This window comes from Daphnia pulicaria, chromosome 4, assembly GCF_021234035.1.
Source record: "Daphnia pulicaria isolate SC F1-1A chromosome 4, SC_F0-13Bv2, whole genome shotgun sequence".
NCBI lineage: Eukaryota > Metazoa > Arthropoda > Branchiopoda > Diplostraca > Daphniidae > Daphnia > Daphnia pulicaria.
In genome coordinates, this window is record NC_060916.1 from 16,295,262 (window position 1) to 16,314,376 (window position 19,115).

Here is a 19,115-nt window from a genome sequence, read left to right on the forward strand (position 1 = left end):
AAACGAGAGCTTTCCCCGAAAGAAAAACCAACGCTCGAAACAACCAACGCACTTCGACCCAGGCCTGACACGTCCGCCGACGGCTTCGCTTGATAAACTCAGCCCGACCGCCTCGACCCTCAGAGCCAATCCTTATCCCGAAGTTACGGATCCAATTTGCCGATTTCCCTTACCCACATTCATCCATCGACTAGAGGCTGTTCACCTTGGAGACCTGATGCGGATATCGTTACGAGCAGGCACGAACGTCCAACAACGTAACCCTCCCACCGGATTTTCAAGGGCCAGCCGAGAACGACCACGGACGTCGCAGAAACGCGACGCTCTTCGGGATAGCCTTTGACAGCTAAATCCATAACCCTCTCGCCCCGCGACGGGATTCCAGGGTCTCGGTCCCTCAAGCAGAAAAGAAAACTCTTCCCGGGGTTCTCGGCAGCTTCTCCGGTTTGTGTCGCGTTACCGCGACCGTGACATTACGAGGGTTAAAGTCGTTTTATCGCGGACGTAGCCGCAGCCTGGTTCCGGAATCAGGACCGGATTCCCTTTCGCCTTAACCTGGGTGGCGTCTCACGTTATACGATACATGGTTTCATATTTTCGAAGGCGCTGCGAAAGAAGCATGCGATGCCATAACGCGATGAACGGTACTAGGAAAATAAAAGAGACGGGAGAAAAAACAATCAAATACCGGCTAAGAGAAATCAAAAAAAGGAAAAAGACACTTCTTTAACCTTCTATCATTCTCACAAGCTTTCTTATTCATGTGTTTTCTTTGACCCCGCAACTTTACATTTTTTCTCTTCGCGCACACCACAGAAGAATCACCGACACACGACTCAACCACAACCACGCCCGCTTCTCATACAATAGATGCAACACATCACGCCCGTCACTAGGTCGGCTTTCGCCTGCGGCTTAGGATCGACTGACTCATGTCCAACCACTGTTCACATGAAACCCTTCTCCGCGTCAGTCCTCCAGGATCCCTCTGGAGTATTTGCTACTACCACCAAGATCTGCACCGACGGCGGCTCCGGGCAGGCTCACGCCCACAACCCTTCTACGCTCACCGTCGCGACCCCCCTACTCGTCGGGGCCTCAGCGCCGTCGCTCTCTTCGAGCTGACACGGACGTTATTCGCTCTGCCGACCAACGGCCCGGTATAGGCACGACGCTATAGCGCCTCCCATTTTAAGGGCTAGTTGCTTCGGCAGGTGAGTTGTTACACACTCCTGAGCGGATTCCGACCTCCATGGCCACCGTCCTGCTGTCTTTAGCAACCAACTCCTTTTCGTGGGATCAGAAATGTGCGTCGTTTAGGCGCCTTAACCGGGCGTTTGGTTCATCCCACAGCGCCAGTTCTGCTTACCAAAAATGGCCCACTGGGCGCTCAGATTCAAATCAATTGCCGCGGCCTCAATCAAGGAAAAAGGCCGGGCTTCTCACCCATTGAAAGTTTGAGAATAGGTTGAGGTCGTTTCGACCCCAAGGCCTCTAATCATTCGCTTTACCGGATGAAACTCCGTTTGTTCTCTTTGCGAGCACCAGCTATCCTGAGGGAAACTTCGGGGGGAACCAGCTACTAGATGGTTCGATTAGTCTTTCGCCCCTATACCCAACTCCGACGATCGATTTGCACGTCAGAATCGCTGCGGACCTCCACCAGGGTTTCCCCTGGCTTTGTCCTGGCCAGGCATAGGTCACCATCTTTCGGGTCCCAACGTGTGCGCTCTGGGTTCGTCCGGCCGACTCGACCAAACCCTTTTAAGGGGGAAAGATCTCGCGAGCATTCGGACGCCCTGGGGTTGCGCCCGCTCTGTTCGAGACGGGATCACCCCTCGCGGATGCACCCTCATCGGGGCCGCTTCACTTTCATTGCGCCTCGCGAGTTTAGTTTGATAATTTCTCGACGACTTGCGCACATGTTAGACTCCTTGGTCCGTGTTTCAAGACGGGTCGGGTGGGACCCGACTTCTACTCTCCGCTCTGGGCCTCCACAGGTTGAGCACCGCAACTTTTTCTCTTTTACAAAAAAAAGCTACGACACCTCCCGGGAGGAGACAGGTCACGACCGGGCAGTACTGTTGGGAAACGCCGCGCTCGTCATCACGGCACCCGCAAAGGTAACCACGAAACTCGCTAACGGACGCCCCGTGTAACAGACACCCAGTCGGTCGCGGAGTCCTACTAGGCCCCCCACTTGCGGACCTTGGCGTGGCTATTGCGATCGCAGAACGACTTATGCAAGAGAGCCGCCAATTCAGGCAGTCTCCACGCAGCGTTAAGGGCATACAACCAAGTGCCGGGAGCGGGGACTTGTTCGACCTTCGAGGGCCCACCCGTTTAACCCCCTGAACGGTTTCACGCACTCTTGAACTCTCTCTTCAAAGTTCTTTTCAACTTTCCCTCGCGGTACTTGTTCGCTATCGGTCTCGTGGCGATATTTAGCCTTAGAAGGAGTTTACCTCCCGCTTAGGGCTGCACGCTCAAGCAACCCGACTCTTGGGAAGGGATCCGATGCACGGTCTCGGCTCGTCTTATCTACGGGCCTGACACCCTCTGTGGGTTGCTCGCCCCGTTCATGGAGACTTGGACGATAGATACCGGACAGACGCGCACGATCCTCCCGAACACCACATTCCTCGGCACCCGCTCAACCGGGCGCGAGGTTCGGTGCTGGGCTCATCCCTGTTCGCTCGCCGCTACTAAGGGAATCCTTGTTAGTTTCTTTTCCTCCGCTTACTGATATGCTTAAGTTCAGCGGGTAGTCTCATCTAAACTGAGGTCAGAATGAATTGTTTGTTTTCAAAAGGAGACAACACTTTATCTAGCTCGACAGACTTTGGCGTTTTAAAGCCGGGAAAGATGGAATAATTGCCGGTTCAAATTTTTTTTCGAAATAAAGCGAGTCTCTCGTTATTCGCAAAAATTAATTTACGAAAAGTGACAGGGCGTCCTGCGGCTTTTTGTATTGAAACAACCCGTCGTGCGCGAACCAAGCTTGCATAACGAGCGGTTAGAGTGAGTGATAATTCGCGGTGGTCGACACTTCGACACGCCCGGCGCACACACACAACTAAACTCGCGTTGAAGCGGTATATCGCGCACACGCAGCCGACACCTTGTTCGAGAAGATGTGTTTATTTCTAAATTTTTTTTGAGTTGGCTCAAAAATTTCCCATCTGTTTTGCCATCGAAAAAGGTTTCTTTTGAATAGAGAGGAAAAAAACAAAACAGGGCGAACCTTCTTTTATTTTTCCCCCTTTTTTGTATTTGAGGCATCGCGGACACTTAAGTCGCGCGGCACCCAGACGTTAGAGATTCGGGAGCTTTTATGCGGTCAGGCCGGGTGAAAAATAAATCTCGCCGCGACCCAACATGCAAAACCAAGACTGAAAAAATCTCTGTTCGTTCATCATTCGACCGACCCTCAGTCAGATGTGGCCCGAGCGAGAAGCTGGGCCGCCATTTACGTTCAAGATTTCGATGCTCCATGTGTTCTGCAGTTCGCATGGATTAGCGCACTTTGCTGCGCTCTTCATCGATCCACGAGCCTAGTGATCCACCGTTCAGGGTCGTATATAAAACGACATATTCGTTTTCTTCTCTCTTTTTCTCCAACCCGCCCAAGCAAATGAATGCGAGGGCGGAGAAAGAAAGCCAGAAAGAAAATGTTCCGATAAACACTCGTACTAGAATTTGGGTTTAGTGTGTTATTGTGATTTTGAATTCTTCCTACTTCATCGAGAGGGCGAAGGGCAAGCTTAAAAAACATTCGGTTTTCAACGGCATAGTGTCGGGCTTTGGAGTGTTAGTCTATACGACGCACACGCACGCAACCACGAGTATCTACGCCCGAAAAGAACGTCCAGAGTAAAGTCTCACACTTTCGTCCCCCACCGAGAATCAAAAAATCCCGAAGACGAAGAGAGAAACAAAAAAAAACAATTTCGATTGGGCGTATCCGCTTTAAACCACCGCGCATCAGAGCGCCTGATACCCGTTCAAAATCTTGATGTTTTTTTTTTTTTTCCGACTCTCCATCCACCGAGTTTTTATTTTTCAAAGTGTTTGATTTAGGGACTAAGACTTTATAAAATCTCCTTTATTGTTCCTTCGGTACTCGCGGCCCAGGCGGGCTATCGTATTCTTCACTCTACTAACGTCAACACTGTGAGCGCCGCTAAAGGTCGAATGAATCTATAGAGACATTCACCATCGAAGCAGGAAGAATTTGCTCACGGCCATAGACCAAATCGAAAGACTTTGTGTTTTTTTTTTGAGCCGAGAGGAAAGAAAAATCAATTTGAAAAGGCGAATCCGCTTTAAACCACCGCGCATCAGAGCGCCTGATACCCGTTCAAAATAAATGATTTTCTTCCGTCAACCCACACATAGTTCATACGATGTCTTACGCCGAAAGACTTTTGATGGGGTTTTTTTTGTTTTGCAACTTTTAGTTGTTTCGTGCTCAACCAAAGCCATATGCGCAAAACATTTGTCTTGTTCGTTTATGATCCTTCCGCAGGTTCACCTACGGAAACCTTGTTACGACTTTTACTTCCTCTAAAGGATCAAGTTCGACCATCTTTCAGTCTCGCCGTTGGTAGGCACCGCACGGGCAGAGATTGCTCCCCACTCGACGGCACCCCGACAAGCCCGTCCGAAGGCCTCACTAAATCATTCAATCGGTAGTAGCGACGGGCGGTGTGTACAAAGGGCAGGGACGTAATCGACGCGGGCTAGTGACCCGCGCCTACTAGGGATTCCTGGTTCATGGGGATCATTGCAGTCCCCAATCCCAACCACGAAGGAGGTTCAGCGGTTACCCGGTCCTTTCGGACAGGGAGAGTGAAACACGCTGATTCCTTCAGTGTAGCGCGCGTGCGGCCCAGGACATCTAAGGGCATCACAGACCTGTTATTGCTCACTGTCACGCGGCTGGACGCCGCTTGTCCCTCTAAGAAGACTGCGTGACGGACGCGAGAGCAGAAGGTATCGCCGGGGATGACGACGACCGAATAACAATAGAGCCAGCCCCCGCGAGACATTCCCGACAAAGCCCCGCCATACCTCATCCGCCAGGCAACCAACCCGTGAAGGCCGTACACCCGACGAACAAAGCACAACGAAACCAAGCCGAGAGATTGCCTCACTAAAGGAACCAGTCCCACCGAGACCCGAATCGCCGCCACCTGATCCCGACGCCTCCGTACTCCCTTCGGTTTCAATTGATAAAACCCGTCACCTATTTAGCAGGCTAGAGTCTCGTTCGTTATCGGAATTAACCAGACAAATCGCTCCACCAACTAAGAACGGCCATGCACCACCACCCACCGAATCAAGAAAGAGCTCTCAATCTGTCAATCCTTCCAGTGTCCGGGCCTGGTGAGGTTTCCCGTGTTGAGTCAAATTAAGCCGCAGGCTCCACTCCTGGTGGTGCCCTTCCGTCAATTCCTTTAAGTTTCAGCTTTGCAACCATACTTCCCCCGGAACCCAAAGACTTTGGTTTCCCGGAAGCTGCCCGTCGAGTCATTGGAGTAACTCCGACGGATTGCTGGTTGGCATCGTTTATGGTTAGAACTAGGGCGGTATCTGATCGCCTTCGAACCTCTAACTTTCGTTCTTGATCAAGGAAAACATTCTTGGCAAATGCCTTCGCTGTTGTTCGTCTTGCGGCGGTCCAAGAATTTCACCTCTGTCGCCGCAGTACGAATGCCCCCGTCCGTCTCTATTGACCATTACCTCGGGTCCAAAAGTAAAAGACCAGCAAAATCGGACCGAGGTCCTATTCCATCATTCCATGCTGCGATATTCAGGCGTTGGGATACACCTGCTTTGAGCACTCTAATTTGTTCAAAGTAAACGTTGCCGGCCGCCCGAGACACCCGGTGAAGGGCACCCCGAACGATTGACTGGGTGGAGCGAATCGAGTCAACTACGACCAAAATTAAAAAAGAACCCGAAAGAACTTTCCAACTCTGGCCGCAGATACAACAACGACGCACCGACCACCACTCCGGCGATGTTGTCCGACCGTGAAGAGAGTCGGGCTTTGACACCCGGGCTCCCAGAGCGTGAAACGCAACACCCTTGATTCATAGCGGCGCCGCCCGGCCGAAGACAGACATCCGACTACGAGCTTTTTAACCGCAACAACTTTAATATACGCTATTGGAGCTGGAGTTACCGCGGCTGCTGGCACCAGACTTGCCCTCCAATGGTTCCTCGTTAAAGGATTTAAAGTGTACTCATTCCAATCACGGGGCCTCGGAAGAGTCCCGTATCGTTATTTTTCGTCACTACCTCCCCGTGCCGGGAGTGGGTAATTTGCGCGCCTGCTGCCTTCCTTGGATGTGGTAGCCGTTTCTCAGGCTCCCTCTCCGGAATCGAACCCCGATTCCCCGTTACCCGTTGCAACCATGGTAGGCGCGTAACCTACCATCGACAGTTGATAAGGCAGACATTTGAAAGATACGTCGCCGGCGCGAAGGCCGTGCGATCGGCGTGAAGTTATCCAGAGTCACCAAAATTGGTACGGTGCGCGAGCCCGAAAGCCCGGCCCCGACTGGTTTTGATCTAATAAAAGCACCTCTTCTGCGAGCCCGAAAGCCCGCAGTCGAGGCTCGAGTGCATGTATTAGCTCTAGAATTACCACAGTTATCCAAGTAGGATGGAGTGGATCTAAGGAACCATAACTGATTTATTGAGCCATTCGCGGTTTCGCCGTCTAGCGGCTTGTACTTAGACATGCATGGCTTAATCTTTGAGACAAGCATATGCTACTGGCAGGATCAACCAGGTATTTCGTGTATGTTTGTTTGATGTACATCCGGCGAGTTGCGGGTTTTTATTTCGCCCACGCATCACCAAACACACACCAAATCAACACGTTTTTCGTTTTTTTCTTTTTCTTCGGAAACTAAAATTTTTGATCGCAACGCCTGGCGTGTCACAGCGAGTCCCAGTGAAGAGAAACACCGATCCGATCCGTTTGTTGGATTTTTTTCATTTCAATTTCCAAAGTCAAAGACCATTCAAACGGTCTATGAGCCCAAAGTGAATCGGATTCATTCGACCGGTCTTGATATATTCATCAACTTTTTTCCCGTATTACGGTTTTCGACGGTCATATGTGGCGTGCTGTATGCTCATAAGTCAAGCCTGCTTTACTAAGCTGACAAGCATACATCTTTTAAATTTTTGTGGGCTCAGAGTTTTATTTTTATTTTTCCACCGCCGAGGCACACTCTCGCATCACCCCGCACGACACACACACACACACACACCTCACCGCTCAACGGTCACACGAGGCAGAATTTTCCGCAAAGACTTTCGAAGAGAAAGAGAAAACTCGGAACAACCGCGGTCAGAGGCCAGCATAGAGGCATCGTATAGAAAGTCATGGGCGGAAAAAACAAATCATTTCAAGTCGAGACAAGCAACCAGACTACCCCTATAAAAGTGCGCAATTCTTTAAGAGTTCACCGAAGAATGACCGAGATCAAGTATGCACGAAACGAACATATTCCAAGGGCAGCTGAATAAGCGATTCTGCGCCGAAGCGCGAGAAAAGCAAGCGGTACACCGATGGGGATCGTTTTTTTATACGTGTTAGATTCGTTGTTGTCAAGCAAGGATTCTCAAAATGTTTTTTGCATTGCACCCAAGTTTCGTACTGATTACTTGTCGCAGACCGGTGACTGTCAAAAAAAAATTTTTTACGTTTTTTCTTGAGAGGTCACTGCCTACACACAACTCCGGGCGGGCCGTACACTCACAGCCGTTTGAATTCTCCCTTCGTGTGTCATGGCCATAACTGAGCGTACAATTTACCGGGCGCCGAGTTGATCTGGCTTGTTCGATGAACGTTCGGGATACGTACAATCGATATAGCTCCAACCGTAACTCGTTTGTAATTACGCCGGCCATACTCAGCGGGCGCTCAGCTCAGCTCTCGATATCTTCCGTCGAAGGGAAGTTCGTAGTAAAAGAGAGTCAGAGTCGACGCCACATTTTGCGGTCCTCGCATCTCATCCGATTTTTGAATTTTATAGATTTGCCATCACTTCCACCCAATTCTCTCGTATATTTCAATCTCTTGACTTTGTCCGACCGGGCCGTCTTCGCCCCCCTTCAACTCCGTCCATCTCCACTTCTGTGTTCCACACTACGAGCTTCCGTCAAACGGCAAAATGTGAAATATGCGCACGCCGCACGAAATAATTTAAAAGCGTTCTGTTTGGTGGCTTTTTTATTTTTATCTCTCGGCTCACACACACACACACATTTCCGCCTGAACGGTAATTTTTTTTTTGATACGGTGTCAAAAAGTGAAAAGACGCGCACCATTTTCTTTTCTCTTCCGTATCGTCGCTGACGGTAAACGCTGATGGTTATGATGCCATAAGTTTGGAAGAAAGAATCTTTCCCGTCTTGTCTTGTTACGGTAAAATAACAAAGAACAAGCGTCCGATTTCTCTCACAGACGGCCACAGACAAACCACACGTGCCGAAGAAACGAAACGTCCGAAACCAAAAAAATGTTTGACGCGCGCACCTCTTCTGAACTTTTCGACCAAGAGTCGTTGGATCGAGTGACGAGCTTCTCAGCTGTCGCACCAATCGGTGAAGCGGGCGTTTGAATTCCCGTCCACATCGCGGTTCGGATATATTTTTACATATACCGACCATCGGAAATTTCGAAAACGGTTTTACCGAAGGAATAATATTTCACACACCTACAGCTCATCGAGTTCGTCTCCGTTCAACGGGTTTTTTTTAAGACTTTTTGATCGCATGGGGCTAAACTGGTTAGAGCAAAGCCGCGATCCAAGCAGTGAAAAAAAACAAAGACAGTGCAAGCGCGATCGAACGGAATCGAAACTAAAATCATGTGAAGTGGCGGGCGGAAAGGAGCTCAGCTACGGTGGAAATGAAACTACAACTAACGCCGAACCGGACAAATTCCCATTCTGCGTCTTCGTTTCATTTCCCAAAGCTCCCCGTCGATACCAAAGTTTTTGCGTCGAAGCTACTAAAGAAATTTTGCGCTTTCCTTTTCGCCTCTTTCGCCTTCCCTTCGATATCTATCCAACCACCGGCTTCGACTTTATTTCTTTCACCCGTCTATTCGCCCGATAGTCGACGGTCGGCCATTCTTTGGTATCGGCCAGGCGGACTAACAAGAAGTAAGACTCGTTTGAAAAATTTGGACCGGGCTTTACAATCGCTGCTTGTCGTAATGTCGCAAATTTGAAACAAATTTTCAATTCGAGAAACCAAACTATTCGACACTTCGAAAATTTTTGGGACTCTGAAAATTTTTCCGAGTTTAGGAATCGAGACCTCTTCTATACTAAGGAAAACCACTAATGTTCCGCCGCATAATGTCTCCGTTTTCCGGCTCATTTTTAGCGATTGGACGGGGACATTGCCCCATCCAACCGCCAGCCGACTTTCAGGAACCGTCGATTTCAAAGTTGGGACTTAGAAAATTTTCAACGAGTGGGAATTTTTTACGGTCGCAAGTCATCACGACACGCCCGACCAACCCATTTGAGAGCCGCCACGCCTCGACGTTGTGACGGCTTTTTTTCGAATCGACGGGTCTCGCTCACTCCTCTCTCGCGCCGACCAGAGGCCGGGCGAGAGAGTCGTTGCCAAACACCGTCGTCGGAAATGGGAGAATTTGAGTGGGAATTTTTTACGGTCGCGAGTCATCAAGACACGCCCGACCAACCCACTTGAGAGCCGCCACGCCTCGACGGTGTGACGGCTTCTCTTTTCGAATCGACGGGTCTCGCTCACTCCTCTCTCGCGCCGACCAGTGGCCGGGCGAGAGAGTCGTTGCCAAACACCGTCGTCGGAAATCGAGAAATTTTCATTTCCATTTCCATTTTTTTCATCGGCCTTTATACGTCCAAGTCCCGCCAACCACGTCACTACCACGTCGTCGGGACTTAGAAAAATTTTTCAATTTTTCGGACTTAGAAAATTTTTCAACTTTCTTTTTTTCGACAACCTCTTCCCTATATAGGAAAGTAGTGGATGTTCCGGGCAGTAACTGTACGAAAAAGTCGATTTCCGAATTTTTGCCGGACTTTCACCTGAGCTCAGGCCGGGCCGCCCGCTCAACTGCCGCCCGGTCACCACCAAAAACCGGTCTTGGAAATTTTCGGACTTAGAAAATTTTTCAACTTTTTCTTTCTCGACAACCTCTTCCCTATATGTGAAATATCGGTGAGCTCGGCGATACTTCGCTGGGATTTCTCCCAGTTTGTTCGGCCGGACCTAGAGCTATCGATCGCTCAATCGGTACTTACTTTCTAATCTCGATCGGGAGAAGTAAGTCTTGCTTCGGCTGAAGAATGTGTGAGTTCTCGTACAGGCCTGCAAAGACAAATCAGACTAAGTTAGTGACTTCGGCGCTAACTCAGAATAGACGAGTGATTCCAACTGCTCGCAGCGTCGACTGCAAGTTGGCCGGGAGTAGAGTTGGGTTAGTCCCGGGATGGGGCCGTTCGACGGTTGGTCGTACTAGGCGCCCGAGAAGGAGAGCGAGTGCCGTGCTACTCGAAGGCACAGCAAGGCGTGTGCTCCTTCCAGTCAGTCCTTCGGATGTGTCCGAGTCCCGACACTTAGAACGCCCTTAATCGAGAGCGATTCTAAGTCCCAACTTTACAAGTTGTTTTACAAAGGCTGGCCTCTCGACTGAGGCTGGCAACCTGAACAGTGTTCAATACAACGGCGCTTCGAGGCCGAGGGGGTGACTCTAAGACTCGAGTAAGAAGATCAATAAAGAGATGCTTACTGTTTGAGTGCTTGTGAATGAGTGATTTATTAGCCCGCATTGGCGCTGTGAAGTAAACTACAATTACAGGCATGGTAATAACAACATTGTCAAATTATAACATTTAATTAATGCGGACTATAGGAGGCGCGAGTCTCGCCCTTTATCTTCTTCGCGGCGGGCCCACTTGGAATGGGTAGCCTCAGGGCGGCACGTGTCTTGCCTCTTTATCGTCTTCGCGGCTGGCCCATTTGGGGTGGGTAGCCTCTGGGTTTCTCGAGTAATGGATTTTCTTCTAAGTCCATTCTCTCTAATTTCTTCTAAGTCCCAATGGATAAAATCCGCACGCGCTTCTTCTTCTACGCTGCAATCTTCCGGCCATCCTGGGACTACGGATGCCATCCGCCGGAGTGCTCTTTATCTCTCCGGCTATTTTACTCCAGTCTGGCCATCCAGCTTTGCTGAATGTACTACACCAGACTCTCTACTACTCCGACTATCTTACCGAGTTGATAGTCATTTGCTACCCCGGTCTGCTCTCTTGCTCCGGGGTAGTATTTCGATAGAGTCGTCGAAATATTTCTAAGTCCATACTTTAAGAATTTTTATAAACAGGGGTGCCTTCCCTATATAGGAAAGTAGCTAATGTTCCGCCGCATAATGTCTTGGTTTGACGGCCCATTTTAAGAGAAAGGTCGGGCACATGGGCCTGACCTGCCGTCCGACGGTTTCCGAGGACCGTCGATTTGTGTCGGTGTTTACATGCATTATTCGGCGGGGTTTGTAGCTGGTTTATCCGTTCAGCACCTCGCGCTGGTCCGGATCAACCCCCGTCGCATTCTGAGCAGCGGGCTTCGGTTTCCACGCTGCCTGCGCTCGGTCGCGTCTTCGTACTTCAGCTCTGAGCTGCTTGGGTGTTAGATCTTCGTCATCTATCCACTCTATCGGGTTAGACCTTTCGAGGTCGGCCGACGCCGGTAAGTTTACCACCGGCATCTTCGGTGGACCGTGTCGTGGTCTTACTCCCGTGGCCGGTGCCACATCTGACGGGCGAGTCGTGTCTCCACCGTCCACACCCGAGGCACTCGTTGTCTCTCGCGGCTGTGCCCCATGTGGCCGGCGACTCGTAGCCTTATCACCGTTGCCCGGACGTTTCCCAGTTACTCCGTCAAATGCCGAGGCAATCGTTACCTCTCGTGGCTGTGCCACATGTGGCCGGCAATCCGTAGCCTCATCGCCGAGGGCCGTGGTATTCCACACTCCCCCCATGTAAGTTCTCTTACATACTTGCCCAGATGAGGTTACGTGATCTCCAAATCTGCTCGGGTTCTTGGCAAAGTCTGCGTCGATGATACCTGGTTCTACTTCGAGAGGGTACAAGTTCTGGACAGGTCTATTTACGATTGACGTTTTGCCCTTTGAGTCGACCATGACTAGCTTGACTTTCCGGACTAAGTGATCTCGACCCTTGATGAGTTCGATCACTCGCCCAATGTTCCAATTGATTCGCTTGACGTAGTCCACGTGGATCAGGACTACTTGTCCTAGCTTGACCGATTTCGATGGTATTTGCTCTTGATGGAATCTATTTAGATCCTTCAGATAGGTTGGGACGAATTCTGTCCACCAGTCTGCCACTAGCTTTCGTCTAGCGGCTTCTCTGTTCGTGAGAAACAAGGAGTCTGCGCCGAGCAGTTCTTCCTCTTCCGGAGGTTCGGTGTCGAACTTGTTTACGAAGCCTCCTTTGATTAACTGGTTCGGAGTTAGAGCCGTTTCGTCGCCAGCGATATATCCCAACGGACGGTTGTTTACGATGTCACTGATCTCTGTGATCACCGTGTGGAACATGTCGAAGTCCATCTGCTTCGGGTTAAAGGTCTTATGCAACGCTTGCTTCACGGTCTTTATCATGCGTTCCCAGAAGCCACCCCACCAGGGAGCTACACTCGCTGAGAACCGCCAAGAGATGTTTCTATTGGCCATGAAGTCGTAGACTGTCTTGCATTGCCAGAGTCTTCTGAGGTATCTTGCCGTACTATCGAATTCCAGCGCGTTGTCTGAATAGACTGTTCTTGGCGCGTATTTCAACGCGCAGAACCGACGGAAAGCGTTAATGAACGCCGCCGCACTTTTTCCTCTAGTTACCTCTAGGTGAACGGCTCTTGTCGTGGCACAAGTGAACATAACTATGTACACTTTGACTATCTGTCTCCCGTCAATAGCAAACTTGGGTTGTTTCTTTTCTTTCTTTTTCTTTTTCTTTTTCTTTGCGAGGGTATCGACTCTCTCAGGTACCAACTCTTCATCCGATTCGTCGGATGATTCTGATTCCTCTTCGGGGACTCCTGGCTCAGTCCTTGGCTGGACTATCACCGCTTTACTCGGTTCGTTTACTAGTACATTGTACGGACCGGCCATATCGATGCCGGTGACTGAGAAAGGATCGGATATTTTCAGCCGTTCAATTGGCAAGTGAGCCGGTTTTTCGCTGAAGGCTGTTGCGTTGACCTTCTGACATCTCACGCATCGGTTGAGGATGTCTTTTATCACCTGACAGTGTTTGGGCAGCCAGAATTCGCTTCTGACTTCCATGGTCATGGCGTTCATTCCCATGTGCCCGACCCTCCTATGCAGCTTGCGTAGCAAGACTGTGGTTATATAGTGATCGGGCGGGAGTAAGATCAATGCATCGAGATGATATCTTGCCAACAGTACCTGGGCTCGTCCCCTGCACCGGATAATTCGATTAGTCGTGTCGAACACCGGTCTTAACTTTCTGAACATCTTGTCTCTCGGGACTTTCCCCCGCTCGATTCTATCGTAATCCTCGGGGTATGACTCCATCTGTGCGTGTCTTATCAAGGCGTATCGTGCCGTGAGTAGCTCCTCATATGTGAGTCGCTTGAATGAAACCTGGCATCTCGATCCCGGTTTTTTGAACTTGATTTCCTTCAAGTCAACCATGTCAAACAGGACTTGCTCGATGATGAGGGAAGGCCGGTACATTTTACCTTTAAAGCCGTCCACTGCTCTTTGGATCATAGCCTGAGCTCTGACCATTTTATCCCAGTCGCTGTACTCTTTGCGCCAGTCTGGGTGTTTCGGACGGACCATATCCGTTTGAATGAGGTTTGCCTTGATTTCGATCGGCTTATACTTGTCATACTCCGGGAGCCATTCGGGGCCCTTCCACCAGTTCGATCTCTGGATTTCCTTTGCTGAGCCTCCCCTTGAGAGGAGATCCGCCGGGTTCTGAGTCCCTTCGCAGAAGTGGATTTCTGCGCCGAATTCTCTGATCTTCGAGACTCGGTTTTGTACCCAGATTTCTGGGGTTTTGTTGGTGGCCGTGATCCAACATGTCGCTATCTGAGAATCGGTCCAGATGTGCGCTTTGTGTTCAACCCGATGTTGGTCTCGTATATACTTGCCAAGTATAGACGCCATCAGGTTACTCAGCAGTTCGAGCCGAGGGATGGTCATTGCCTTTTTTGGTAACGGAGCCACCTTTGATTTTGCTGCTATGAGGGCGATCGTCGTCCCTTGCACTTCGTATGCTACGGCCCCATATCCTACCTCGCTGGCATCGCAGAAGATGTGGAGTTCGCTAGGCTCCTTAACATCTATGCCCGTCCAGCGAGGAATCCGTATGAGCTGTAGGTCTTCGAGACCTTTGATGAACTCCTCCCAATTCTCATTGGTGCAACTGTTCACTATCTGATCCCATTTGCCGTTGGCTAACCATGAGATCTGCATCGCCCGTTTCGCGGATAATATCGCCGGGTTCACGAAGCCCAACGGGTCGTGTAGCGTTAGCGCTAGGCTAAACAGCTGTCGCTTGGTAAGCCCTTCTCCTAGCCTTCGTGCCTCGGATATTATTTTATCGGCGTTGAATTTGAACTGGTCGGTTACTGGGTCCCAAAGGATTCCCAGAGCCTTTTTGTCCGCATGTTCGAACACCTCATCGATTCCCAATTTCGATGGTCGGGAGGAGAATTCGAACTCCCCCCGTAGTAAGTTTGTTAGCTCGGCCGAATTCGTCGACCACTTACAGAGTTTCATCTTGATCTCCCCTAAGATTCGACTTATTAGCCTTATCTCTTCGGCCGCTTGTTCGGGAGTTTCGGCTCCCCCCATCCAGTCGTCGACATAGATTTGGTTAAGAGTCCTGGCTGTGATGCCTGGGTACTCTGTTTCGTACTTCTGCAAGTGCCAAGTTAGAACAGCCCTGAGAATGAATGGGCTCGATGCGAGTCCAAACGTGAGTCTCTTCCATCGGTAGACTACTACTTTGGGTATTGCTGCTTCGGGGTCTTCGACCCAGAGAAATCTCACGATTTGCCCGTGGTCTTCGTGGATTTTGATCTGTAAGAACGCCTTCTCGATGTCGGCCGTCCACGCTATGCGATATCGCCTGAACCTCATTAGAATCCCCATGATTTCTGGGTTTAGGTTTGGTCCTATCTCAAGATTGGCGTTGAAACTGCGCCGATTCTTGTGATGGACTGATCCGTCAAAGACTGGTCGTATCTTCGTGGTTTCCGCGTCTTCTCGTTCGACCGGTCTGTTCGGCAAAAATGCCATTGGCCCATCATAGTTCGGGTCGGCTATTTCGATGAATCCTTCCCGTAAGTAGGACATCATTACTTCGTGATATCGTATTCGCTTCTCTTTAGTAAAGGAGTCGCTTTTCCACAGATTTTCGAATCTTATGTCGGCTATGGATCTACATGGGTCGTAGTCCGGTCGCTCTTGGGTGAAGGGATACCGTACGACGGCTCGTCCATCTTTATCGGCTTCGATGCCGTCTATATAAGTTTGGATGAATTCGGCATCCGTTGGTTCCTTACTCGGGATGCCTAAGCTTTCCAAGCTCCAGAAGGCGGCAAAGTGTTTATCGACACTTGAGATCTCGTGCTCTTCGGGCACGATTTCTACTTTGGCCACGCACGCTACTGTCTCGTGTCCCGGGTCTCCTAAGGAGCCCGATATCGTCCAACCGAAGATAGTGTTGTGCGCCACTATTTTCCGGTGCCTGCGAGGGGCTTCCAGTAACATGAATTCGTACATGTTACTGTTTCCAATTAGGATGTCAATCGTCTTGACTTGAGACGGTCTTCTGTGCCTCGGGTCGGCCAAGGTTTCGCCTTCTTTGAGCAACCTCTCACCAAGCTTCGTCTCGGTGTATGGTGTGAGTGTTTGAATGTGGTCCCGGACAATGAAATTTTCCGTTACTGTTCTCGATATGCCGGCTATCGTGACTTGAACAATATCGCAGTACTCGTCGATGGGTGTGTGAGACCCAAATGTCAAGACTCTGATACGTTGCCTGCCAATGACCTTTGCATTTAGCTTCCGTACTAGAGCTGCTGTGATAAATGAATTACCGCAACCGCTGTCGAATATTCCGAACAGTGGGACCCATTCTTCTATTCCTTGTGTCTTTTCTGCTTTGGCTTTCGCTCCAAAGTTCAGTAACACCCCGGCGGAAATTTTTTCCTTGCCGTTGGGTTCTATTACCCCTATATTTGACTGCTCATTGACTGACCGTTCCGCTGACGGTGTCCTCGATGGCGTTGGTGATGGCGGTCGCATGAATGGTTTGCCCGATCGAGGCTTACTTGGAGATTTGCTGGCGGTTCTCGGTACCGGCCTGCCTTTAGTTCTCTCCCGACTTTCTCTCTCGTGCGGGCATAGGACCGACGCATGCGAGGTGGAGTAACAGTGCCGACATGCTCTTCTTTCCGAACAATCCACGTACCTGTGGCCTTGACCAAAACATCTGAAGCATCTGTCCGCGTCCATCACTCCTTTTCGCCTTTCGGCCGCGTTGCCGAACGTGCAGTCGCGCGCAGCGTGTGTTTCGCTTTTGCATATCACGCAGGCAAGCCTCGTCGGGGTCTTGTCTCGGAACTTGATTGTTTTTGTGGCTACGCTCGCTGCGTTGGCCTGTGTGGTCTGGGTATAGTCGACCCGTCTCGACGCTTCTTCCGACGCTTTAATTCGGATCAACCTATCGAGTTGATGCAGGACCTGGTCTAAGGTCGGTGCTCTTTCTGGCCCCCAATCCATTCTCCATTTCTCTGTTATCACTCCTGGTAGGGAGTTCAAGATTTCCTTAGCCGTGTGCGAATCGAATGTCGCCGGCTGTACGCCTTGGATCAGGAGGCCTTGCCTTTGATTACATATCTCGATATGTTTTTCTCTTAGCTGGGCGGACGTCGGGTTCGCTCCCACCGGTTTGCTTGCCGCTTCTCGTAGCTTGGCTTCTCTTTCTTCTATGGCCTGATTCGGGTCGCCAAACCTATCAGCCAGTACTTGGAGAATGGTATTATAAGTTTCCGCCGTGAACGTGAAACTCGCCGTCGCATTGGCGGCTTCGCCTTCGAGGGCCTGCTCCAACATTTGGCTTTTCTCGGTGGCTGTGTATATCGGGTTGTTGTCATACGTATTCCACGTCTGTCGCCAACCGTGATACTTCAGTACCTCCCCCGCAAACTTGGGCGGTGATAACCGTACCTTAGTCGTTTGTATAGGCATCGGCGCCTGTACCGGGGCAATGCCCAGTCTTTCTGCTTCTACTCTGCGTTGCTGCAGTCGTAGTTCGGCTTTTTCTGCTGTTGTCAGCATGGGCATTAAGTTTTCTACTGCCGTTTTGTAATACGTATAGGTCGTCATGAACGCAATTCTTTCGTGTTGCCTGGCATCGTCAGACCTTGCTCGACCGTACTGGGCATAAGCCTGTGTTAGCTCTTCCCTGAGCTGCTCGAGCTCTTGCGTCAATTCTCGTTTGACGTCGTCTGGCGCTTGCGGTGGGACGTATGGTCTACCTGCCGCATAATACGGAGGTGCCGGACCCGCTGGCGCTGGCGCAGGTGCCGGGGCTGGGGTCGGGGCTGGGGCCGGGCCAAATGCCGGTCTTTGTCCGCTCGCCGTAAATGCACTGCGGTATGATGGGGGGGGCTGACTATATGCCATTCCTCCCCTTGACGTCGGTCGTCTTACCGTCGGCTCGTTCTCTTCACTTGCCTCTTCCTCTGAGTCGTCCCAGAGTGATCTGCTAGTGTTTCGCTGCTGCCGGGTTCTCCCGGTCTCCGGCTGTTGGCTTTGAGCCCCTTGCCGAGACCTTCGACCTTCTGGCTGCTGGCTTTGAGCCGGCGGTTGTTGGGCTCTATATATCGTTCTTAGCCTGGTGTCTAGCCTTGACATCCTTACTTTGAGTTCTACTATGGCCTGACCCACTTCTTCTGAGTGTTGGCTCAGTGATTGCGCCAGGCTATTTGTGATTTCCTCGCCCTGGGCTTCGACCAGGTGTCTTAAATCTACTCTTAGTTCCGTGTCGTCGAACTCTGTAAGCGCTGTTTGTCTTAGTTCGTTTAGGCCATTTTGGAGCTGCCCTACTGCTCGTTCGATATGCGAGACCATTCGGGTCTGTAGGGCCTCTGTCGCATTCCTCTGCGTCAACATTGTTGCTGCGATGTTCGCTTCTATAGCCGCGATTCGTGCGGTTGTTTCTGCGGCTATCGAGCTCCTGAGGCCCATTACCGTCGTTCTTATCGTCGGCACTTCTGTGTTGAGTCTTTTGATTTGCTCTTTATGGCCGTCTAGTCTTGTGACTGTCTCGGCTACCTTTGCGTCTGTCTTCGTCAGCCGCCCAGTGATTTCTGTCATTTCACCGTTAAACCTCGCGAACTCTTCTCTCATCCATTCGGATAGAGTCTTACGCTCTGGGGTAGCCCCGAACCCGTCTAGATTCGGCGGCGGTACTTCCGGCGAAGTCTGGGCGCCTGCCTGTCTTTGAACATCGTCTACCGTTAGCCCAATTTTCGGTGACTGGGGTTCATCGGGCCCCTCTATGTTTATGATTTTTGGAGAGCCGCTCAGGTTTCGGTCTGAGGCCCTACTCGATGGCCTACTCCTTGGTGCATTGAGCGTACCGTCAGGATTTTTCCTTGGGGCTCGTCTGGATCTCGCTCCAGTCTCGGGCTCACTTTCCGCTAGTACCCGATTCATGATCTTGATCTCTTCGCTGTCCGTTACTGCCCGATCCGTGTCCAACAGATTTCTGCTAGCTTTGGAAAGCGTTAGCCTGTTGGGGGTATCGTCTTTGCTCCCCTTCCGTTTCGATCGTTTCTTATCGGAGTGCAACATTTATTCGAAATGAAAAGACAGACACAATTTTTTAATTTATACAAGTGTTTATTCTCGATAACCACAGGATTTTACAATTTTTTTTTTTCTCAGACGGCTATTCGGCCGCTTTTGGGAGGGTGCTGAGAGCTGCCGCCTTGAGCGCCTCCTCCTCGTCTTCGGCTGTGAGCTGTAG

The 19,115-nt window shown here is 50.6% G+C and overlaps 1 protein-coding gene and 2 non-coding genes across 3 annotated transcripts; all 3 read right to left on the reverse strand.

The window, feature by feature from the left end:
• Positions 1-3,424: 3,424 nt before the first annotated feature.
• LOC124338715 lies at positions 3,425-3,577 on the reverse strand. The gene has a single exon (XR_006917956.1). It is a non-coding gene; the product is annotated as a 5.8S ribosomal RNA (ribosomal RNA).
• A 934-nt stretch (positions 3,578-4,511) lies between these two features.
• Positions 4,512-6,805, reverse strand: LOC124338725. The gene has a single exon (XR_006917966.1). It is a non-coding gene; the product is annotated as a small subunit ribosomal RNA (ribosomal RNA).
• Positions 6,806-11,584: 4,779 nt separating this feature from the next.
• Positions 11,585-18,940, reverse strand: LOC124337807. Its single transcript, XM_046791824.1, has one exon. The coding sequence runs from the start codon at positions 18,938-18,940 to the stop codon at positions 11,585-11,587; it is 7,356 nt and encodes a 2,451-aa protein (XP_046647780.1).
• Between the last annotated feature and the right edge of the window lie 175 nt (positions 18,941-19,115).

Bases quoted from the DNA above. Each gene is read 5' to 3' on its own strand.
- LOC124337807 (XM_046791824.1), bottom strand. From the start codon at position 18,940: ATGTTGCACTCCGATAAGAAACGATCGAAACGGAAGGGGAGCAAAGAC.